This window comes from Populus trichocarpa, chromosome 6, assembly GCF_000002775.5.
Source record: "Populus trichocarpa isolate Nisqually-1 chromosome 6, P.trichocarpa_v4.1, whole genome shotgun sequence".
In the NCBI taxonomy this organism is placed as follows: domain Eukaryota; kingdom Viridiplantae; phylum Streptophyta; class Magnoliopsida; order Malpighiales; family Salicaceae; genus Populus; species Populus trichocarpa.
Genome location: NC_037290.2, coordinates 8,244,650 through 8,269,333, shown reverse-complemented (window position 1 = coordinate 8,269,333; position 24,684 = coordinate 8,244,650). Strand labels below are relative to the sequence as shown.

At 31.4% G+C, this 24,684-nt stretch overlaps 2 protein-coding genes across 6 annotated transcripts; both read left to right on the top strand.

Moving 5' to 3' along the window:
• Positions 1 to 1,250: 1,250 nt before the first annotated feature.
• LOC7487355 (transcription factor SCREAM2) lies at positions 1,251 to 2,876 on the top strand. 4 transcript variants are annotated; one of them, XM_024603478.2, is made up of 4 exons: positions 1,251 to 1,441; positions 1,664 to 1,789; positions 1,915 to 2,088; positions 2,659 to 2,876. In XM_024603478.2, exons 1-4 carry the CDS (start codon positions 1,373 to 1,375, stop codon positions 2,731 to 2,733), a joined length of 444 nt encoding a protein of 147 aa, XP_024459246.1. In that variant the 5' UTR covers positions 1,251 to 1,372; the 3' UTR covers positions 2,734 to 2,876. The 4 variants fall into 4 exon arrangements, with proteins under 4 accessions (XP_024459246.1, XP_024459245.1, XP_024459247.1 ...); XM_024603477.2 differs by having other exon boundaries at positions 1,912 to 2,088; XM_024603479.2 differs by having other exon boundaries at positions 1,254 to 1,441; positions 1,664 to 1,783.
• Positions 2,877 to 14,938: 12,062 nt separating this feature from the next.
• On the top strand, positions 14,939 to 19,804 carry LOC7468078 (alanine--glyoxylate aminotransferase 2 homolog 2, mitochondrial). Of its 2 annotated transcripts, none has more exons than XM_002309139.4 (9): positions 14,939 to 15,362; positions 15,588 to 15,818; positions 15,918 to 16,088; positions 16,706 to 16,849; positions 16,945 to 17,124; positions 17,436 to 17,661; positions 18,062 to 18,175; positions 18,257 to 18,343; positions 19,637 to 19,804. In XM_002309139.4, the coding sequence occupies exons 1-9, from the start codon at positions 15,126 to 15,128 to the stop codon at positions 19,678 to 19,680; spliced, it is 1,434 nt and encodes a 477-aa protein (XP_002309175.1). In that variant the 5' UTR covers positions 14,939 to 15,125; the 3' UTR covers positions 19,681 to 19,804. The 2 variants fall into 2 exon arrangements, with proteins under 2 accessions (XP_002309175.1, XP_024459050.1); XM_024603282.2 differs by having other exon boundaries at positions 18,554 to 19,725.
• Positions 19,805 to 24,684: the final 4,880 nt, after the last annotated feature.

The following is a 24,684-nucleotide window of genomic DNA, read 5'->3' as shown; positions in this document are numbered from 1 at the left end:
CTGCAAGAAGAGAAAAGATGATTTTACGCGTAGAGAGCTGGAAAGGAATCTACTCGTGATCGGATCATGGAGTAAGAGGGGAGAGAGACATTGAAAGCAGTGAAGGAAGCGTCAAAGGATGTTTAGCTGTCAATCCCTCCAAACCCTTCTCACGGGGGAAGTTTTATTTACATCTCTCACATTCTCTCTCCCCCTCTCGCCGTCATCCATTTGTCCCTCTCCCAGGTAATTCCAAAATATACCCATACACACCCAAGCTACATTCTGTTTCTTCTTCTTTCATTATTCATTATTTCTCAATCTAATTTGATATGTACAGGAGCTTCTTTTTGCTGATATGGACTATCAATCTGCAAAATGATGATGGTAAATCACCACATTATTTATAAGTGGTGATCCTCAACTCTATATATAATATCACATGATCCAGGTCACGTGTAGTTTCATGCAAATAGATATATTTATATACTGTTCACAATTTAAATTACGAGGTCTCCAAGCGATGTAGCGTAATGGTAAAGGGTTTGAGATCTGCACAGCAAGTCTCGAGTTCGAGTCAGGACATGCACCTCTTATAAGAGTCTGGGACAGCCGGGGTTTTACTCACTCACCTGGACCCACAAAGTACGCTTTTCAGGGTGTGGGGTTTCCTCGAATCCAAAAAAAAAAAATTTAATTACGAGTCTCATAGGAGAAGTTTAGTATAAAATAGTAATGTGTGAAGTTTTATTTAACAATTTAATTCCTAGAGTTTAGATCTTATTTTTAAAAAAAGGGGTTTGAATATTACCATTCTTAAACTACGAGTCTCTGCAATTCTTAATCGAAGAATTTGAGAGGGTGCATAACATATCCCTAATAGCTTGAAACTGATATGAGATTAAATATGATTCACCACCCTGGAATTGAGGGAATTATGTGAAAATTAAGGAGGTTTTTTTTCCGTTGAATAATTCAAAACTAATAAAAACGTACTCTAGTTCCAAGATATATAAATTGGATAATGGTGATACTATAATATTCTCGGTAACTATATGATTTTGAATTTGAAAATAAATACCATTTTCATATGTTTTTTTAAAGAGATCCCAGATTCAATCACACACACACACACACACACAAAGACAAATAAAGGTAGGTGTATAATTGAGATTAATATTTGAAACTATTTTTTTATATATATAAAACAAGAAAAAAGATGGTTAAAATTGTAAATTTACTACAGAATTATGATTTCATTTGAGGAAACGGAAGAATCCATGCAGGAAACGAACAAGCAATGATAGAGTTGGAGAGGTCATCTTCTGGTTATAAAATCCTCAAAAGCTTGCAGTGAAAAAATAAGCAAGGGAGAGGTAGGCGGAAAAGAAGAATGTCTTCCAAGAAGAAAAAGAAGGCAGCTCTTTACGAGAAGCTACGTGCCGCTACCAATTCTAATGCTGTAAACGCCTGTACCCCCTTCAAGCTTTAATTAGTTTCAGTTCTTAATTTCCTCTTCCTCTTCCTCTTCCTCTTCCTCTTCCTCTCCTTTTTTTAAATTATATATATATATATATAGTTCCGATCTTCTTCGTGAACCATAAATTAGTAATCTTACAATCGTGCAATCTTTGGGTTTTTTTTTTACACTTTGTTACAATTAATTGGTGATTTTGATATATAGATGAACAAAACCTCAATCATAGTAGATGCATCAAAATATATAGGAGAGTTGAAGAAAAAGGTGGATAGACTAAACCATGAGATTGGAACATCTTCAACCCCTCAAAATTCATTATCTGCGGTGCGAGTATATTCACTACAATTCCCCCTTTTTTTGTTCTTAAATTTCTTATATTTTCAATTCTTATACACTTTGTGGAAGTCTTCAATTTCTTTTCTACTTAATATTTCTTTTCATATATACTTCAGCAGGTTACGGTGGAAACACTAGAAAAGGGTTTCCTTATTAATGTATTTTCAGGAAAGAATTGCCCTGGTTTACTTGTCTCCATACTTGAAGCCTTTGATGAACTAGGCCTTGATGTGCTTGATGCTAGGGTTTCTTGCGAAGACAACTTCCTACTGGAAGCAATTGGTGGAGACCAAGTAAGAAATTGCATTCTTTATCAGTGCTCTAATTTTATCAACTAAACAATTGCTTGTTTTGTAAGTATAATATTTACATTTACTTGTTAAATGCGCTGATATTATATACTTTATGTCTCAAGCATCATTCTCAAAATTAATAAACAGCAACCAAACAAAATTGATCTCACTTGTGCAACTTAGAAACAACGTTTGAACCACATGTTTTGGACTTTCTACAGTACACAATAATGGGTGGACAGCATTGGAATACAATAGTTATCCATTGAGCAATTTCATGAGAAACAAACGATGCTAATTAGGATTGTGGGCACAATCCATGCTTCTATGTCTATTTTTGGTTTGTAGCAGTGGCTTGGAATGGTTGCAATCTATTATCTTTTAGCCAGAGTAGAGAAGTATTTAGAGGGGTTATCGTGGGCTTCCCTAATTTTTTTATCCTTTTCAAGAGTTTTATCAATGAATCTCTGCTTACCAAAAATAAATAAATAAAAAACAATTCATCCATCTATATTTGATAGAAAAATTACTTTACTAAATTTTTTGCATCAAATATTTTTCATTTTACAGAACCAAGGTCATGATGCTCAAGTCGTGAAACAAGCAGTGCTACAAGCAATCCATAACTGGAATGGAGGGAGGTAGCTGGCTAGTGAGCGAGAATGACACAAATCTTTTGCTCCCCTGTCTTTCATTGCGCTACTGCGAAATCGGGATTTGTAAAATGAATTCCAAATTCCAAATTAGTAGTTAGTAAATATGGGCAGTAATGGGCTTTTGGCTATTAATTCTCGGTATTTAAGCAAGTTTTACCTCCAATGATCTATACATATATTTGAACTTAAAATGCATAGAATTCGTCTGATAGGTTTCAATCAATTAAGGAACATCTTTGGCAAATCATTCTGCTTGGATCAACAGTTTGTCATTCGTATTCAGTATTCTAGATTGAGATTCTATAATAATGTGAAAGTTTTTTTTTTTTTTTTCCTAGAGGAGATAGAAATTAGTTATATTAAGCAGTTAAAAATTCAACACAACTAATCCCAGAGACGATTCGGCTTCATGATTCAGCCTTCAACCACTATGAACTTAACATTATTGTAAAGGAATTTTACTTACACTACCATATTATTGAGAAACACCAAGGAAATATTGTCGGCATTGTTGTTACTCATTTTTAAGATGAAACTAAAAATAGAGGAAAAAGAAAATATAAAACAAATCAAAAAAATATCAGAAAAAAAAGATATATTAGTGAGAAGAGTATACTAGAACGCCTAGGAAATTATCTAGGCTGACCAAGGAATATCAAATATACAAGATTAAAAAATAATTTACAGTGTATTTTTTACTGATGAAAGTCTTATTACAAAAGAAAATTCAATTTGAGGAGGAAAATTTAAAATTCAAAATAAAACGTTTAAGGTCTCAATTAGAATATTTCAAGGTGTATTTGAATTTATTTACAGCTTAATTGCAAGAAAAATTGATTTTTAAAAATCAATTTAGACTTTAACTGAAAGAAATTAAAGTTTTAGGTTGAATTGCATAAATATTGAAGATTGATAGAAAAATAGGGATTTAATTAAAGAAATTTAAAACCAAGAATCAAATTGGAAAAAGAAGCGTAAATATAGAGGTTAAAATTGACCAAATCAGGGGTCAAATTAAAAAAATTAAAAATTTGTTAGTCAATTGAAGATCAAAATGCATAAATCTATAACCAATAATCAAAATAAAAAAGACAACCAACTTAATTAAGGGCTGATATTTAAGTTTGGTGGGGGTTAAATTTTATACAATTAAAAAGTTTTTTGTGTTAATTACTAGTGCATATGCCACAATTAGAAGAATGACTAAATTGAAACTTTATCAAATGTCAAATTAAAAACCCTAATTTCTAGGGTTTTAACTCAAACGATGGGTCATTCAGCCTCTATTCATTTTTTTCCTTAACAATTCATGATGATTGGTGGGTACCTTCCAATAGTTTGTTCTAGAGTTCTAAACCTTCAAATAGCATAAAAATATTGTTTAAAAATGATTTAGTCTATCCAACTTTTTTTTTAGCCAAAAATAAATAGCAAAGTTTCAAATATATTGTTAATTAGGATATTATAGGAAATTCAATAAAGCATTTTTAGTAAAAAATAAAAATAAAAAAAATAACATGTTAGTCTATATCATAGAATTTATTGAAAATTTATCTATTTTTCCCTCGGAAAAAGGTTTTTAAAAAATGTACAAAGTGATTCACGCCGCAAAGTTTGTGAGTTATTTGGTAGTCTTATGCCCAAAGTTTCTCAATTACTGAAGGGATTGTGATCTTGAAATACAATCGGAAAGTCCATAACAGGCAGTCAGACTGGGATCCTTGCAATAGAATCTATACCCAGGCCCAAAACAAAAGGCTACGATTTATAATAGAGTATTAAATTAAATTAAATTAAAATGGCTAGTATAATTATTAAAAACCTCATATATAGACTTATTGTGTTTATACTTTTTCATTATAGTTAAAAATAAATAAATTATACTACGATATTTACATGATAAATAACAATTTACATCATCAACCTTGCTCATTATTATTTACAGATTTATCATTATATTTATTTTAATGGTCAAAGAGTCATTACAATATTATTATTGCTATTTTTACATCAAACTAACATTACAACTATATATTTCATATCAAATACTTTATGTACAATATATATAAAAAAAAATACAGATGAAATGTAAGCATGATGATCCTTCTTGAACTCAGACACTTTCCAGATTACATCTGCAAAAAAAAATTCAATAAAACCTGAGTGTGCCTGAAGATATTATTAACTTGTAACACCAGAAATCTTCGTTAGATAAAACCCAAAATAACTTTCTAAGGGAAACATAAACCTACAGTTAAATAGTTTCAACATATTCCGATGATTGGTTAGACTGCTTCACAATAGCACCATCCATTGACTGAAAAGCTTTTATTGATTTTCGAACCATGCCTAAGATTATAACCAGTCGGTTGAGTTTTGTTTTTGTTATAAAATAACCGAATTGAAATCAGTCGGTTTGAACTGGTTTCAGTTCAGTTTTTTTTTTTAATCAATTTGGTTATTTTTATAGGTAAAAATTAAATTAAATTGAAAATAATCATTCCTATTTTTTATATATTTTCATTTCCCAAATAAAAAATGGCCCATCACTCATGATTAGGCCTTCCAGAGAATCAAGCCCTTCAGTCCGGCTAACAATCCTATGAACACCTTCCTTTTCCTCTGAGAAACGGAAACTGAACCCAATCCGTCAATTCGCTCATAACCCTCGCACACTTATCCATCTGATGAAGTTCTCTCAATAACCTACAAGCATTTCTCCCGACCCTTTCCCATGACAACTCCAAAATCCTCTCGAGCAACAACACCACCAACAGTGCCCATGGAAAATGCCTAGGAATAAAAAAAAAAAAAAAAAAAAGCACTTGCAACCCTCTTTCCTGGCATGGAATCGCAACCACAAGTGCCCACATTACAAGAAGCAAGATCCTATTCATTGTATAAACAGCCACCGCAATTCCATTAGTGCCCACAACTTCATTCCCTCGCGGCACAACCAAATTATTCACAATTGCCTGCAGTTGCCTAGCAAAAGACCGCGACCGTGACACCCTCCACAACAATGATCTAAATGCCCAAGATTCCTATGATGCTTGTAATAACCTCAAAAATTTACATTTGAATTTTCAAAAAACAAATGAAAGTTGATGGAAATATTGACAAACATAAAACAAGACTTGTTAAAAGATTCAATCAACATGAAGGTATGGACTATTTTGATATATGTCCATTTATGTAAAGAATAACTTTTATATGAACATTAATAGTCATTTTAATTATTAATAAGCTTGAAATACATCAAATGAATGTAAAAACAACTTTCTTGAATGGGGACCTAGATGTATAGGTTTATGTGGAACAACCAGAGTAGTTTGTTGTAAATGGATAAGAAAAGAAAGTCTTTAAACTTGTTAGGTCATTATATGGTTTGAAATAAGTACCTAAATAATGTTATGAAAATTTTGACACGATTATATTGTCAAATAAGTTTAAAATTAATGAAGTTGATAAATGTATTTTTATGAAAAACATAGATAAAAGTTATATTATTGTATCTTTTTATTGAAAACATTCTAATTTTAAATAGAAATGATTACATAATTAAATCTACTAAAAAAATGTTAACTATAAGTTTGACATGAAAACTTAGGTATTGTAGATGTTTGTTACATCCAAAGTAAATAGGACCTTCAAAATGAAAAGGAATATGGAGAATGGAGTTACAACCTAATTCTTTAAGGAGACTAAGAATTCTAAAATATGTATTGGTTTTATAGATATAGGCAAGGGGTTGGTTATGCTTAACGAATGATAAAAATAACCTTTATTCAATCCTTTCTAAGGAAAAGTAACCTAAGCTATGTTTTTCGCCTAAGTTCATTTTACGCATTTTATTAACTATCCAAATTATTTTTTGAGTTTATTTGCATGTTATATATTGTTGATAGGTGTTTGTCTAGTTAGTGTCGTGCTTTAAATCAGGAGTCTCGTATCTCGACGTTATTTTTTAGTTAATTTGTTTTTTTATTTTTTTTATTTATTGAATTGTATTATTATTATTATTATTATTATTGTCATAACCCAATTTTTGACCATTTTATTTTAATTATTATTATTATTTTATTTACTGAAAAGGATAAAAAAAAATGATGATGATGATAAAAAAAAATAATTATAAAAAAACAAGTGAAATGAGATAAATGAAGAATGAATTAAAATTTGGGTTAAGGGCAACATGATTAGAAGTTTTGGGGTTTAATTAAACTTTGAAATTAATCTAATTAAGCTTGGAATTAATTTAATTAATCCAATCAAGGGTTTAATTGGAGAATTGATAAGTTTTGAGACTTAATTGAGCTTGGAATTAATTTAATTAATCCAATCAAGGGTTTAATTGGAGAATTGATAAATTTTTAGACTTAATTAAACTTGAAATTAATTTAATTCATCCAATCAAGGGTTTAATTGGAGAATTGATAAGTTTTGAGACTTAATTAAGCTTGGAATTAATTTAATTAATCCAATCAGGGGCTTAATTGGAGAATTGATAAGTTTTAGACTTAATTGGACTTTGGATTTAATTAAATTAATGAAATCAGGGACTTAATTGAAGAAATAGCAAAGTTTGGGGTTAATTGGGGATACGATTGCGGCAGATTAAAGTACAAGGACTAACTTGTAAAAGGCGCCGAAATGCAGGGAAAATTACTGTTTAAACCAGGGGTTTAATTATAAAATTTTCAAAACTTCATGGGTCAAAGTGAAAATGGCCTGTTTATCTCCAAACGGCGTCGTTTTGAGGATGCTGTTCATCTTCTTCTCCTTTAAGCCAGTGACCGTTTCTGCAGTAATGGAGGGAAGAACGTTGCAGCAGTAATCGTCGTCCGTTGGCTTCAGTTATGGGCGCCTTAATGGTGGCCGACCGTTAGCCTACCTCCCGTTACCACCCGTCGAGCCCTATATAAACCGAGCAGCACCGAGAGCAGAGGTTGGTTGGAGAGAGAGGGGACGAACGAAACCAAAAGAGAGAAACCTAAAGATACCAGCCGAATTTTTAAGTGTTGTTTTAGAACCCCATACCAGAAGTGAACCCTTCCCTTACCAATACCGGCCTTAAAACAACGAAAACAGAAACACACCGAGAGAGAGAGACAGAACCGAGGGGGGGAAAAGGAAGAAGAAGAGCAGACTTGCATTCCTCTGTTTCTTCTCAAAGAAACAGAGGAGGCTAAAGAAAAAGCCACGAACAGGGGGAAGAAAAACTAGGGAAAAAGGGCAGAAACGAGGGAAAGAAAAACAAGAGTAGAACCGAGGAGCACGAAAAAGCCAGGGGGAACCGGCAGGAGAGATAGAGAGCGACTGAGAACGAAAAAAACTGAGGGGGAGAACACGAAAGAAGTAAACAGAGAGCACAAACGAAAACAGAGAGGGGACAAAAAAAAAAAAACCAGAGAAACAAGGAATAACACAGCAAAACAAGGAAAAGGGACGTAGAGAGGAGGACAGTGAAACAAGAAACCCACTGACCGCCTCTTCTCCAACACCAGCTTCCAAAACCAGAGGAAAAGGCTAAAAAAAAAAGGAGAGGAACGAGCAGCTGACAGAAGGGAACACCGACAGAAGGGGAACGAACGAACGCAGGGATCTTGAGGCAAGGATAGACGACCAAGAAAGACTGAAAAATCCGGATCGCCACTTCCAGCACCAGGTAAGTTGCGCTTTCCCTTCTTCTGGCATTTTAATTACATGCTCCTATAGCGGGCGTGCGTGAATTGTTCACGCACGCCTGCTGGTGAAAAAAAAAAAACAATGGCCAGCCGGGTCAAGCCTGTGACCCGGCTAGGCCCAAAAAAAACAGAAAAGTAAAAAAGATAGAAAAAATAAAAAAAATGTGTATGCATGAATAAAAATAATATAAATTTATTGGTTTATTCACTGACGCCAGAGTCAGGAATAAAAATACCGGTTTAAATTTATATTATTTTTATTCGGTGTATTTTATTTTATTTAGCTAGAAAAATAAAAAAATATATGCATGCGTAAAAATCAATTTATTTTTATTTATTTATTCACTGGCGCTAGAGTAGGGAATAAAAAATGTTGATCTAATTTTTCGTAGCTACGAATTTTTACCAACGCCAGAGTTGGAATTATTCGAGCTCGAATATTCACTGGCGCCAGAGTCAGGAATATTATAAACAAATCATCATAGCATAAGCGAATAAACGTTTAGCAATTTAAGACAAAAAAATCAGCAATGCAGTCTGCCTTAGGCAGAACGTTTAAGGGGTGATAATATCTTCCCTTTTACGTAACCAATCCCATACCATAGAATCTATGTTGACCAGTTAGGGTTCCTAGTGACCATAATACTAGGTGGCGACTCCTTAAACAAGACAATTTCCCTAAAAGAACAAGATGCCAGATATCTGTTCTTTTTCCATAATCACGAATTATTTTGTGGGCCGCCGCGATGTCGGGTGCGACAATTATTATTATTATTATATCTATAAAAATAAGAGTTGAACAGAATACTATGTTCAACCCACATTTGTCTCTACTTTGAGGAGACTTATTGACTTATTATTGACCTAGTTTTCAGTTTAAAACATCATGTTAGGCCTATATCAGTCCTTAACACTATAAGACACACCAGCCTAATCGTTAAAATCCAAGTTTAATCAAAATGTGATGCTAAATTGAAGAAAATTTGTTGATTCATTTTTTAACCTATTATGAGATTGAAAATGTCATATTAGATCTACATCGATCTCTAAAAACTAGGAGACACATCGACCTAACTGTTAAAACCCAAGCTTATTAAAAAAAAACACAACTATAACTTAAGAGTCTTGTCAACATAGTTTTTGTTCTTTGTTTTTTAAAATAAATATTTACAAGCACCTATATATATATGCTTTCATCTTTATATATATAAAGATGAAAGCATAGTTTTATGAAATAAAAATAACATTAACATGAAGCAATTAAAAATAAAATAAAAATGCATGAATGAATAGTGACTATGCATGAATAGTTATATGTTCGTTACTTTGCATTTTGAATAGTAACTTTCTAAAACCTAACAATTTTTTAGTTAGATTTTTTTATTTATATTTCTTGAATTGTTTTTAATATTATTATTATTTTCTATAAAAATAAGAGTTGAACAGAATACTACGTTCGACTCATATTTGTCTCTACTTTGAGGAGACTCGTTAACTTATTATTGACCTAGTTGTTGGTTTAAAACATTGTGCTAGGCCTACATAAGTCCTTAAAACTAGGAGATACACTGACCTAACCGTTAAAATCCAAGTTTAATCAAAACATGATGTTAAATTGATGAAAATTTGTTGATTCATTTTTGAACTCATTTTGAGGTTGAAAATGTTGTGCTAGATCTACATCAGTCTCTAAAAATTAGAAGACACGCCGACCTAACTGTTAAAAGCCAAGCATAAAAAAAAACAAAACAGGACTATAGCTTAACAATCTTGTCAACATTGTTTTTGTTCTTTTGTTTTTTGAAAACAAATATTTACACGCACCTATATATATATATATATATATATATATATATATATATATATATATATATATATATATATATATATATAAAGATGAAAGCATGGTTTTACGTAATAAAAATATCATTAACATGAAGCAATTGAAAATAAAATAAAATAAAAATGCATGAATGAATAGTGACCTTGCATGAATAGATACATGTTTATTATTTTGCATTTTGAATAGTAACTTTCCAAAACCTAACAAGAAAGAAAAGGAAAGAATGGAAAGGGTTGAGGCTTACCTTGGTGTTGGTTCTAGACAAGGAAGGAGTTGTTGTGGTAGGTATTGGTGGCAAAGATAATGGTGTCCTAGCAGGGGAAGGGTTTTTTTTTTGTGATCCCCTCCTCTCTCTCTGGGTTTTTTATTTTTTCTTTTTCTTTTTTTTTTCTTTCTTCTTTTCTCCCTCCTTGATGCAAAATTGTCCTTTAGATTGCTAATTTGAGATTTAAAGAAAAGTTTACAACTTGACCCAACAAGAATCTTACTTTGAAGAACCAAAGTTATATGCAATTGATCATTCTTACCTTATACATATAACAAGACGCAAATGAGAAGTATAAATCACAACAAAGTTGATTAATCATTCGAAGAGTTTGAAATTTTAATCAAGAATTTAGTATGGAAATCCATGTTTAAAAATAAAAAATTTATTCCCCTCTTTTAGTTTATGTCAAATTTTAAAATGAAAGTTTTCCGATAATACGGCATCACACTCATCCAGGAATATATTGATAATGTTTAACGTATCACAAATCAAATCAAGATAAGCTATGGAAAGCCTACAATATTATTCAATCCACGTAAGCAAGGCATCATTGAGTTAGGAAGATAAGATGTTCTATTATTATCGCATTGGATTTTGTAAGGTGGACAGTTTCCGACCACATCAATTGCCAACCAATCCATTCTGGTCTTGTACTGATTAACGGGAGTTAAAAGTTAAAATTTATATTTGTCAAATTTGGAAAAGATGAATCAGTATTACTTATAAATTGGTGATTTTTTTTTTATGATGAATTAACCAAAGCTAATACCACTTGGAAAAACATTATTCATCTAGAAAGAAATTGTTGTTCATTAAAACCATGTAATAATGATTTTTCTCTACCCATAAAAATTATTGAACTGTCTATTAAAAATAATTTGATCTTTTTACATGGCCTATTAATTATTTTCATATTGATCGAGACAAGTTAACCTTTTTTTTAAAAACACAATAAAATAATTGAATTACCTTTAAAAGCAAGATTTTTAAAATTTGCATCCAAAAGCTTTTTCGTATTTTCAACTTGGTTTTTTAGCTATAATAAAGTTTGACAGGGGTAATTTGGTATTTTAATAAATAAAAAAATTGAAAAGTGTGTGCAACTCACACGCTAGTGTGTGAGAGGCACCCCTAGTATTTCGATGGCGTGTGCGGCATCTCCCAGCAACCAAAAATTCTCTTTTATCATGTCATTAAAATCATCATGATGTCTTTTTCCTCATGAGACGGCACATGAAATTTGTTGTAAGGCGGTTTGCAATGCTTTCTTTTTGCCCCTCATTTCTCTCTCCTCCTCTAGAAAATTTCACTAGTCATTCAAAATTTCAAAGTTTTTCTCTTATTTATTGATATTTCAGCTTCGATCTTTATTCTTTTTTATATCTAATTTTTATTCCTTACCCCTTATAAAATTATAATTTGTTTTCAATTTCATCTTTCAATTCAAATTTTTGATATGTTATTTTTTTTCAATTTGTTCCTCATTCTTTTGATTTTTTTATATTTTTAGTAAATTGATTTTTCTTTTCAATTTCACCATTCCATCAAAATTTATAGTGGAGACCAATTTACTAAAATAAAACCAACTTATTTGACTCGGTTGAATCTATAACACAAGTCGCAAATTTTTCTTCCTTTTTTAAAATATATTTGCGTCACCTAAATATTATTTTTTACATAAAAAAATCAACCCCACAACATAGCGTGGTTCTGCATCTAATTTTACCAAAAACAAATAGAAGGTAAAATTTAATCTTCAAGCCTTTTTTTTTTTCCCTCCCTCCTCCTTTCTTGTCTTCAAATTAATAGACAGCAATAGTTTGTTATTTCTAACTCGTCAATGATTATTAATTATTTAATTATATTTTCTATTTTCCACTAACAATTTATCGTTTATATATGCGATTATCACAAAAGACAGCTTAAAAACCAATTAAAAATCCTCTTATTATACTTATTTACGTAATAATTCATCCCTTTTTTTTTCTAAATTAACTCGTACCAACTTCACCTCAAAGTAAAGTTCTGCACCAACTTCAAACTACTGTCGAAATTGGCTATCTTACGACCAAGAAAGACGTCATTGGAATATTTTTCTTTTCAGCATATTCTTGACATAGGTGGCTTACATTATATCGTCCATAGTGGACTGTATTGTTACCATTTCACATCAGTCTGTGTCTCCATTTATGCATATGTAGCTTTCAAGAAGATGTTGCACGTTCTCGTTCAAATCGTTGCCCTGCTGATGGGAAGAGTGTACTCAAACTGGGTTCCCAATAAGAAACTCTAATTTCTTAGGACTTCAAATGCGACAAATTAACATAAACGAGAGGGATGTGGAAATCCTACAAGGCAAAACATACAAGATAGATGAGACGTCATCGTCTGATTTAACATGGGATGTTGAAAGCCACCTTGTCCTATAGCTCTTAGATCATAATTTCATCACTATATTCTCAAAAAAATATTGTAGTAATAATCAAATTACACTGTTTCTATATTGCATGGTGACCACAAACTTAAATTACATTTCATTGTTTATAGTTCCTGACCACATATGGCTAATATTTAACCAGCGTAGATAAAGTTTAATAGCCCTATATATCATGCCCCCAATATGTATGAATTATGATCGCTAGAAGTGTATTGGTTCAGGATCATGGTTACATACATCAAACCCTACATTTAGCTCTGATTATATCCCTGATTTCTTGCCAGATACATGGGGTTGAACTCTAAATCTGTATAAATTACTCTTTATTGGCAATGGAGAATAACGACATTCTTAAACTTCTGTTTCCCATCATTCAAGTCGAGCCATTAAAATTTTTAGTGGAGACCGCTTTCAAAGTTTAGCCCTTTAAACCATTATATATCTCTTTAATATTTTAAAATGCCTTGTTTATAGTTTTATCTAACGCCCTCTATTTACTTTAAGCCTTCTCTGAATCTGTTAAGCAACCGATATTAAGATAAGTACGTACGTAGTTGTCAAGTTGTTTTTGGTTTGAGACTTGTGCTTAAAAATAGAAAATGTTGATTAGAGTCATGATCACGTCTCTATACATCAAATGGTATTTTGTGGGGATGAATGGACACCAAATTAAACAATTGTGATGCTTGTTTACTGTGCCAGCACTTTCATCGTTCAGAATGAACATTATATAGGCCAGTTTTGCTAGAATTAAAGGTTTAAAAACCATCGAAGAGAAACCAGTTTTATTGCTAATTAAATAAGCAAAGCCCAGCAAGAAAAAAGATGCAGAAGGACGAAAGAAACCTAACTAAAAACAAGAGTTGATACAATGAGTACTTAGGCTCCTTTCATATATATCAGCAAATATGGATGAAAGTATGGATTTATATATGAATGATCAAATTTAATTCAATACAATGAGTAATCAAAAGACTAAATATTGTTGAAATAATAACATATCGGCCGACTAATTTCATACTGCGAGTGATTAAATATCCTCTTCACCTGATGAACTTAATTAGATAGACTCTACACACGGGTAATTAAAAACACATTTAGAACAAATATCGTCAGTAATGTTCTCTAATATCCATAGCGCCATGCATTAGCTTCGAAATTATTGATTTTAGAAGAATTATTTTCTTTTTTGTCAAGTCTTAAATAAATTATTTGTAGATGAACTTGTATATTTATCAGTATTTTCCTTTTCACGTCTTTCATTCGAATTTAAAATCATAATACACACACTAACCGCTGGATGAAAAACAACAAACGGAGAGATTATTTTTACTGTAGAGAATTGGAAAATTGTTTCCTCTCTCTCTGATTTTCTTTTCTTTCCAACTGGAAAATAAATTCGGTTTATATCGAATTTTCTCTATTATCGGACGTTCAGAAGGCTTTCCGACAACCACATGGTCGAAGACAGTGTTTCTCCGGTCAATACTTGGCATGCTCCCATATTGTTGGAAGGTACGGCTTGCACGTGAAACTTGTGTACAGTCTTACAATATCAATTAAGTGTTGATATAAGTCTTACAATATCACGAAACTTCTTGTTTTATGGGTTTTAGGATTAGGGATATTTTAAGTTTAGTTCTCTTCTGCAAGTTAGGTTTTTAAAGTATTTTTTAAATATATATATATATATATATATATATATATATATATATATATTAAAGTAATATTTTTTATTTTTTTAAATTTATTTTTTATACTACATATAAAAACAATACAAAAATATAAAAAAATAATTTAAAACTAAAAAAATATTTTTATAATTTTTAAAATCACAATTAAACTGGAATACAGCAAACGATTGATGTTAAAACATGTTACTCAAAGGAAAAAAAAAAAACACAACACGTCACATGATTTCTCCCCTCCTTCTCCTATATATATCTCCCCCTCTCTCACTTCCTCTATATCCCCCATTACTCTCTCTCTCTTCTCTCCACCACCAGCCCAAAAAAAAAAAGGCCTTCATTTCAGGAATCTATCAGGAAAAGCAGCACGAAAGCAGAGAGAGATAGACAAGGAAAGGTTTTTTCGCTCGTTTCATTACTACAAACCAACATAAGATAATTTGAAGCAGCTTAGAAAGATGAAGAGATTTATCACCAAAAGGGTATTGTCGTCAACAAATTCTCTGCGTTCCCCCCGCTGCTTCTCTCAACATGCCCAAAAACAAACCCCTCTTCCTGAGAATGAAATCCCTGTTCCCAAACTACCCCCATTCGATTACTCTCCTCCTCCTTACACCGGTCCTTCCGCCGAAGAAATCTTGGCTAAGCGCAAAGAGTATCTCAGCCCTTCTTTATTTCACTTCTTCAGTAAACCCGTGAGTCTGCACTGCAACTCACCTTATCATCTCTCTCGTTCTTTTATTTTCTTTTTTCCTTTTTTGTTGACGGGTCTGGGTGGAACAAGCTTGTGCCAGTTGAAACATGAATCATATGCTCGGCTGGTGGCCCGCATGGGTTTCTTTTTTCCTTTTTCTTTTTTGGTATGAAGAAATTTATTGATTGGTTGATTTTGATGGAATGTTCTGTTAAATTGTTGGCAGTTGAACGTGGTTGATGGAAAGATGCAGTATTTATTCGATGAGAACGGCCGTAGATACCTTGATGGTTTTGGAGGTATTGCTACGGTGTGTTGCGGCCATTGTCATCCTGATGTGGTTGATGCAATCGTCAAACAGATCAACCGTATACAACACTCCACTGTTCTTTATCTCAATCATGCCATTGCTGATTTCGCCGAGGCCTTGGCTTCCAAAATGCCCGGAAATCTTAAAGTAAATAATATATGATTAAGGGGTTTTGTTTCTGTTTCAATGGGAATTTATTTTGTTGTCGAAATAAGTTTAGCAGATAAAACTGGTTTCGATGTATAGGTGGTGTTTTTTACGAATTCCGGGACGGAAGCGAATGAATTGGCGATGATGATAGCAAGATTGTATACAGGATGTCAAGATATAATATCGTTGAGGAATGCGTACCATGGGAATGCAGCTGCCACCATGGGTGCTACTGCACAGTCAGTCTGGAAATTTAATGTTATTCAGGTACTATCTTCTTCTTCTTCTTCTTCTTCTTCTTTAATTTATGGTCTCGTCGGGTGATATAATGTCATCTTTTTTTTTTAATGTTATCAATAAAATCCACTTATGTCATCCATGAGTCCACTTTCTTTAGAATTTTGGGACCATTGTCCTATCTGGGACTAGCCTAGGTTGATTTTTCATAGTCTACTCCGCCTAATTCAGCTGAGGATATCAAAAGTATAGCAGGGAAGATTGGAAAGATGGTGTTTAATTGCAATGTTGCAATGTTCGCTTTCACTGTGTGATTACTGGGATGAACTTAAACCACAATTTGTTCAACTGTCCAAATCAATGATTGCCATGCTTCACCATTAGCATGTAAAACTTTAAATAGAGAAAAATTTCATCACATGTATAGAAAGGACTGGACCATCAATTTGCTTTGTGAACGAATCAAGAATGATACATGTCCATGAGCAGATCATGTAGAAACCTATCAGCTCCTTCAATTGAATGTTTTGGATGGCTGTTTTTAGATAATATTGAAAAAAGTCAGTACTATTCATGATGCACTCATGAGATCGAAAGTAAATCTGGTCACCACAAATTGTAATTGTAAAATTCCATTTTGGCAATAGAGTGGAGTCCATCATGCCTTGAATCCAGATCCATATAGAGGAGTATTTGGTTCAGATGGAGAAAAGTACGCAAAAGATGTCCAAGATATTATCGACTTTGGAACTACTGGCCATGTTGCGGGATTTATATCTGAAGCTATCCAGGTGATCATCAACTACTCTGATTTTTATTGATTAACAACTTATTATCGTTTATGAGGCACCATATGTGTGCTTATCATAAATATTTTCTGTGGTAGGGAGTGGGAGGAATTATAGAATTGGCTCCAGGTTACTTGCCTGCTGCTTATGGAAGCGTTAGGAAAGCAGGAGGCCTTTGTATTTCTGATGAGGTTCAGGCTGGGTTTGGACGCACAGGGAATCATTTCTGGGGATTTGAGACCCAGGGTGTTGTTCCTGACATTGTGACAATGGCAAAGGTTAGTCCTCTCCTCTATTTGGTTCAGGCATTTCATTGTGAAGCTTCTGTCTTGCAGTAACAAAAATATAAGCCTCCTACTTGGACAATTGAGTTTGGATTATCGTATCTTCAATTCCTGGTCTTAGATGCTCCTCTTTCACGCCAGATTTGCATGTTATTTGTCACTACAATTATAAAGGCAAAACTTTAGACAAGTCTCACTAGATGCGTACAGATTTGCCTCGTATATTCCTCGGTATGCCTAATTTTCCATGCTTAAGAAGATGGTTTTTTAAGTGTCAACTTATATTTCCTCATTGACAAGTGCAGGGAATTGGGAATGGCATTCCTCTTGGTGCTGTGGTGACCACCCCTGAAATTGCAGAAGTCTTGACTCGTCGGAGTTACTTCAACACATTTGGAGGAAATCCTTTGTGTACCGCTGCAGGTCTGGCAGTTTTAAAAGTGATGGAGAAAGAAAATCTTCAGGAAAATGCACTAGTTGTGGGGTCCTATCTCAAAAAGAGACTAACTGAACTCAAGGATAAATATGAAAGTAAGTTGTATCACTCGGTTCTTTCACCTTATATATTTGTTCATTCTCCCAAACATAAGAAATTTCAATTTACTTTATTTTGTGCTTGTATCAAACGCCATAATGATCATTTAACCACGGCCTGAACTTAAGTGAAAAAATACGTCCCAGGAGTGTGTTTTTTCCTAATTAAGTTAAATTGCACCCCTACTGTACCTCTGAACTCTGAAGTGCAATTGTGAAGTAACATAGCCACATGATTAAATACCTTAATGTTTAACTACATTGAACTTTCTTTAACGTTTATTATCAACACCAGCAGTTAAGCAATATAGTTTTTTTTATAAAAAAAATCTCGCCTGGTGGTATTTACTCGTTTTATTGTTCTCAATGGTTTGCTTATTTCCACGATTGTCTGCAGTTATTGGGGATGTGAGGGGAAAAGGATTGATGCTCGGTGTTGAACTTGTAACTGACCGCCAGCAGAAAACTCCAGCCAAGGCTGAGACTCTGCATGTGATGGAGCAGATGAAAGGTATGTACTCGTCTCATCCTATTGTCCAGCTATCCTCTGAGCTAACTTCTAGTAGTTAATAGGCCTTTTTTGTCTTCTTAGAATTGGGAGTCTTGATTGGGAAAGGCGGATTCTATGGAAATGTTTTCAGAATTACACCTCCACTATGCTTTACTAAAGAAGATGCAGGTACAATATTTTTTTGCTGATGTTAATTGTTAAAGCAATTTTTCTTTTCTTGCGTTTTTACTGTACACGAATTTACTGTTCGCACTCTTATATTTTACTGTGAATTACAGTAATACTATTTTTAAAAAAATTTAATTTGATCATTGAATTTTTTTAACACAATTTAGTCCTTTTGAGTCCAAATTAAAACCTAATTTCATGTTTTTTTAGGGGTGAGAGTTAGATTAAAAACCAGGTAACTGAAGTGCAAAACACAGATAACATAGATGGTGTATGCAAATTTATTTGTCAAGTACATTTATGTCCCTCGATATTATTTTTGTTATTAGGTGACCAGTTCTTTGAAGTTTGCAAAAAATTATTTTGATATTAAACTTTATTTTTATTATTTTTTAGTTTTTAGTGGGTCAAAGAAGAGAGAGGAAATGGTTATATTTTTTTCCAAATGGTTTCATACGATGAGAGGAGTTTGACTTGGGTGTTTTTTTTATACCTTGAAAGTGCCTAAAAAATCCAGATATGAGATCAGGAAGAAATTGGTTTCCAGGTTGATTCTTGATTTTGGACAAGTTGTTTGCGCTTTTGGAGCTTAAAGATTGGTTTCACAAGGTTATTAAGGTGTTTTGAGTGGAAAATTGGTGGAAAATGAGTTTTTAGAGGGAAAAAATCAGACAACTTAATTTTCCAACCACCACAGTGGCCGGAATCTGAGAATGCTAGACGCATCTTAAAATAAGGCAGATAACGCGTTGTTTTTTTTATTGAGTTGGGGTTTTGTTTTAAAAAAAGTAGCACGACTGGGCCTGACTTTGCAGGCCCGCGTGCAGACTCATTTGTCATGGGTCAGGCGCTAAGCTTGGCCTCATTCATTTGTAATTTAAATATTTTATATATATATTAAATTTATTTTTAGAAATAAAAAAATATTTATTTCTTTTGATATTTTTAATATGTGCAACCTTGCATAATATGTTTTTATTTTTTATTTTATCCAATAAATCTCATGTGTGTCAATTTCTATTTGAAATTGAATTTAATAAATAAATTCATTAAATATAATTATATAAGTTACTCATATTATGATATTAAATATCTTGATATACATTTTTCTTATTTTTTCTTGAAAAAATGACAAATCAAAAATCAGTTTGTTGGTAAATAATAATAATTTATTATAATGTAATAATGATGATAATTATTATTCCTATCATATGATTTGTTTAATTCGATTGCTATCATAGACTACCAGCTTGGCTGCCGTTCTTATCGTCTTGTGCACCCTTTTGGTTGCAGACTTCCTCGTGGATGCGATGGATTACTCCATATCAAAGATGTGAAGTCAGCAAATTTACTTTAATGTAAATAAAGAAGTGTATTGATCATTCACAAACTGGCCCGCTCATGCTAAATATTGTGATATGAAAAATTATAAATACATAAATACGTTTCTACTTTGAATAACTTGCTAGGGCATCAGAAAACGATGAGTCAACAACTCGTTGTCTCTCGAAAACTTCTCCTCGGGTTTTTACTTGAATAATTTCTGGTAATCTTATGAATAGATGGGATAGATTAATCTCTCTCCCTCTCAAATTGAACTATATATTATGTATGGCTACGCTATACGTTGTGTTTGGTATCAATGTCAAAATGGATGCAAGAGCAAGACTTTGAATGCCACGCCGAAATCAAAATCTAAATGGATTTTCTATGTGAATTCCTAATCCTCTTTTTACTTCTTATTTGTTCTTCCTTAATTAAATTTAATAGAATATCATCAACCAAATTTATATCTTTCTTTACTTCTTTTAATTAATTTGATCTAGTTAGATGGATTGAATAACTTTTATTTGAGGGTTAACTAGTAAAGTTTGGTTAGTAGTTTCAATTGAGTAATTTATTTATCTATCGAAATTATCTATTAATTAGATAAATATTTTTCTTTGATTCTTTTGGAATATTCTAGTTTCTGAAGATGTTATATTGAAGTGATCTGATATTCTTCTCTATTAAAATCTTGGATAATATCATGATAAAAGGAATTTGGATACATGAAAGAACTATATAATCTGGACATGATAAAAATAAGATTGAATTTGATTTGAATCATTATCAGGAAGGTATACCTAATATCATATATAACCATCAACACGCCAATTTACTACTACGAACATCTAACCAACAAACATAAATTGGCTTACCAATTTTAATTGGCATACGATGAATAATTTCTTACTAATAATGACTAACCATTACTTGTGCTAGAAGACTTAAAAGGGTGTTTAGAAGTATGTTAGCGGTTCTTTTTCAAAGTGTTTTTTATTTCAAAACATATTAAAATAATATTTTTTTTATTTTTTAAAATTATTTTTAATATCAGCACATCAAACTGATCTAAAAATATAAAAAAATATATATTAATTTAAAACAAAAATAAAATAAAAAAATTTAATTTTTTTCTGAAACGATTTCAAAACGCAATATCAAACACTGATTTAGGATCATATGTGAGTTAAGACTTATTATCACTAGTGAGTTAGAGAGAGAGAGAGAGAGAGAGAGATTATTAATTGATATTGGAGAAAACAAGATATTGTTTTATTAAATTGAAAGTTAAAAGGGAAACTAATACAATCAAAGAAATTGGTCCTATCTTCGTAGTTACACTTAATACATTTTTACACGTGAAAAGCTTGAATTGTGCAAACTTGAGATGACCTTGAATTTATTTATTTTTTTTCTTGAATTATTGTTCTGGACTATACCGAATTGAAATGGTCTTGAATTTATTCACCATTTTATTGAATAATTAAAGATTTCACGACATCATTATTGATATTTATCTTTTTTGTTGAATTATTGAAGCCATCTACAAGTTGTTCATGACATCATTATGGACATAAATATTGGCTATAACCTTTAATATTATTTCCTTATGGTTGATTTTTTTTTTTATTTGTATATCAATATAAGTATTTTTTTCATTAACTTTCTTTGGATATTCTAATTTCGTGTGTATATTAATACAAGTATTCCCTTCACTAAAATTTTTTGGATTAGATATTACGTAATTAATAAAATTTTAAACCCCATTACAATAATCCATTATATGTAACCCTTAGGGTGAATCTCGATACATTCATAAATGATCATCAATTACTTATATCAAACCTATATAAAATAATGATGACACCATTTATTAATTAACTACACTAACTAAATAAATTTGCAAAAATATTGATTTAGCTCAAGCTTGTTCAATCTATTTTAATAGTTCTCTTAATTCATTATCAATTATCTACATAAATTCAAATTTATACACATTTACCAGAAATTACAACTCAACAATAAAATTAATAAAATATAAAACGAACGCGTTAAATAAACCATTATTTATTTCATCACAAAACACCTAAGTCAAAAATTTGGCATAAGTTTCATCAATTTATAAACGAATATAATTTTACAAAATCTAAAATAAACTCTAACATGTACAAATCATAAATCCATACAACAAATTTGTTGAAGAAAAAACTATAAAACAAGTAAACATTCAAACAAGATACATATATTATAAAAATGAAAAAAAATAAAAAAATAAATTAACATTTTAAAATTGTGTTCAATTAATTAAAAAAAAAGGTAGACTTGCTTACTTAAGGTAGAGAATCATCAATAAGATTTGAATCAAAATACGGATATTGATAAATCAAGTGTTCTGATAGCTGAATTTGTTGTGGAAAGTTAAATTGTGTTGAGATTTGAGGGAGAGAGGGTGGTTGTTTGTTGCAGGAAAAAAATGCACAAGAAAGAATTAGAAATTGGGGAAAGGGAGAGGAGGGTCGAACATCAAATCATAAATTAAATATTACCGACAGACTGATCGACAAAATTATTTTGATGGTAACGCAGTTAGCAATTTTATCGGTTAAAATATCATGTCATCATACGATTTGCCTTCTTGAATCCCATTGTAATACCCTTCATAATGTCACCGGTATATATTGACAAAAGTTTTTCGTCGGTATATTCACGGATAGATTTTATCGTCGAGTAAATTTCATCGATAACGTCGTCTGTAAAACTTACATGTTATCATACTATTTGGTTTTTTTATTCCTTCTTTTTCCACTGCAATTCCCTTGGTATATACCATAAAAATATTCATGTCGGTGTTTACCGATTGATTTAGTGATGAAAAATTCGATCGGTAAATATCACCACAATATATTTACATAAAAATTATGTCGGTATTTTTATTTATATTTATCAATTTTCTAATAATACCCCGGAGCAGGCAATTAACAAATCTAGTAAATAGTAACGTTAAAAACATACGTGTTATTGAACCGTTGAAAATATGAAAATTAATTTAAAAAACAAAACAAAAAACAAAAGTCGATCAAGAAAGTATATGGTATATTCATTTTAATCTCATATCAGAGAACGAAACCGGAAATAAGTTGCGAGTGCTCTTAAGACAAAAACACAAAGTAAAACTGGATAAAATGTATTTGGATACTTTTATTACAACATAAATCAAGATTTATAGCAAGAATCTTGCATATTTATGCAGATGAGATAAATATTTTATTTACTTTTCCAAAATAAAAGGTAAATATAAGAATGAAAAAACACTTAACCCCGTCCACAACCGATTATTGCAAACTTAGTCAAGTATATATAATATCCATTTCTATAAATCCTCTCAAATCTAAAGCAGAATAAATATCATATTTGCGTTTTCCTGTATTTCTCACCATAGTTTTTAATTACAGTTTGCCATAACATTACTAAAATCGAATTTTATTTCTCAAATTCGACTTGAATATGCACACGATATCTGTTTAGAACTTGACAAAGTGACTTCATGATCATTACATAAAAATTGACATTTTTTATTACACAGAAATATACGTGAACAACAAAAAAGGCTAATCATATTTATCAAATATTTAATTTAATTTAATCCAATATTGATTCGTAAAAGCATTTGTTTTAGTTAATCATTTATAAGATCAATATCTGGAAAGTTAAGAATATATCAAAATTAAAATTGATGAAGATGAAACGAGAACATATATGATCGAGCTTGATAATTTAATCAGTTCACGCTTCACGTTTAATAGCAATCAATGTGGTAATTGATGAAAATGCTTGTTCACAGACTTTCTGAAGAGACAAGTTAAAATTCGTAATTATTATTCATCCATTTTGAAGATGATTACAATAATAAATAAATCAAAAACAGCGATTAATTAATGTAACAACATAAACTTAAGTTAAAAATGGACAATTTCACAAAAAAGATAGATGTATTGTAGAGGACTAACGATCACGTAGAGCAGCCAATGATGACAGAAGGGAGTACCTGCGGAAAATTGCAGCAGTAGAATGCTGAGAGTGTAAGCTAGAATTATATCGGAAGGCTGACACCCAGAGCGAGAACGCGTCCATCAAGCAAAAGGAAACTTTTTGAAAAAAGCTAATGCTTTTCCTTAGCATTACTCCCATCAATGCTGACATTGTATCCTCAAATCTTGGCGTTTCTCCTCATCTATCTGCTTGCTCTGTGCGATCTTGGCAATGTCTAACCTAACGTGTTGAAGCGGCTGCCATGATTGTAGAGCTTGTGGTTACTGAAATACCCTCTTATAGTGTTTTTTTTACCAAAAGGCTGGCGCTGCTGCACAGCTACTAGTCAAAAACATTATACATCCCAGGAACTGTTGGCTTATGCGGTGAATAGGTTTTCTCTCCCGTTTTATCATTTTGAAAATGAATATATGAGAAGTTTATAAGAAAGAAATATTTTAGAGACTCATTAATCGGTAACCTACTTGCTTTGGATCTATAAGATTTAATATTGATATAAGAAAACTGACCAACAATACCAACAACTATATATATATATATATATATATATATATATATATATATAAAGCATTCTACATGTATTCACTATCTAATTGACAAAATATTAAATTAATCCCTAATTTTGATAAGCATAAAACTTCCCACAACCCAAAAAGAAAAAAATATATATGATAGTGATTACGAGTGTGTTTGTTTGTTTTGTAGTTTAAAAAGTATTTTGAAAATTTTTAATTTTTTTATTAATTTTAATTGTTTTGATATGTTGATGTTAAAAATAAATTTTTTTAAAATAAAAAAAATATTATTTTAATATATTTTCGAGCGAAAAATATTTTAAAAAATAATTATTATTATAATTCTAAATATTACCATGCATTTTCAACGATTTGATTGATTAATGGTGAAGTTATGAAAAAATAAGTTGTTTTTAACTTCTTTTTTTATTAGTTCTCATGTTTTTTTTT

What these genes read in the sequence shown, in the direction of transcription:
- LOC7487355 (XM_024603477.2), top strand. Translation starts at nt 1,373, where the DNA reads ATGTCTTCCAAGAAGAAAAAGAAGGCAGCTCTTTACGAGAAGCTACGT. An exon ending in CCGCTACCAATTCTAATGCT is followed by an intron (nt 1,442 to 1,663) that starts GTAAACGCCTGT and finishes TTTGATATATAG; the next exon opens with ATGAACAAAACCTCAATCAT. An exon ending in ATTCATTATCTGCGGTGCGA is followed by an intron (nt 1,790 to 1,911) that starts GTATATTCACTA and finishes TATATACTTCAG; the next exon opens with CAGGTTACGGTGGAAACACT.
- LOC7468078 (XM_002309139.4), top strand. Translation starts at nt 15,126, where the DNA reads ATGAAGAGATTTATCACCAAAAGGGTATTGTCGTCAACAAATTCTCTG. An exon ending in AAATGCCCGGAAATCTTAAA is followed by an intron (nt 15,819 to 15,917) that starts GTAAATAATATA and finishes TTCGATGTATAG; the next exon opens with GTGGTGTTTTTTACGAATTC. An exon ending in ACATTGTGACAATGGCAAAG is followed by an intron (nt 17,125 to 17,435) that starts GTTAGTCCTCTC and finishes TGACAAGTGCAG; the next exon opens with GGAATTGGGAATGGCATTCC.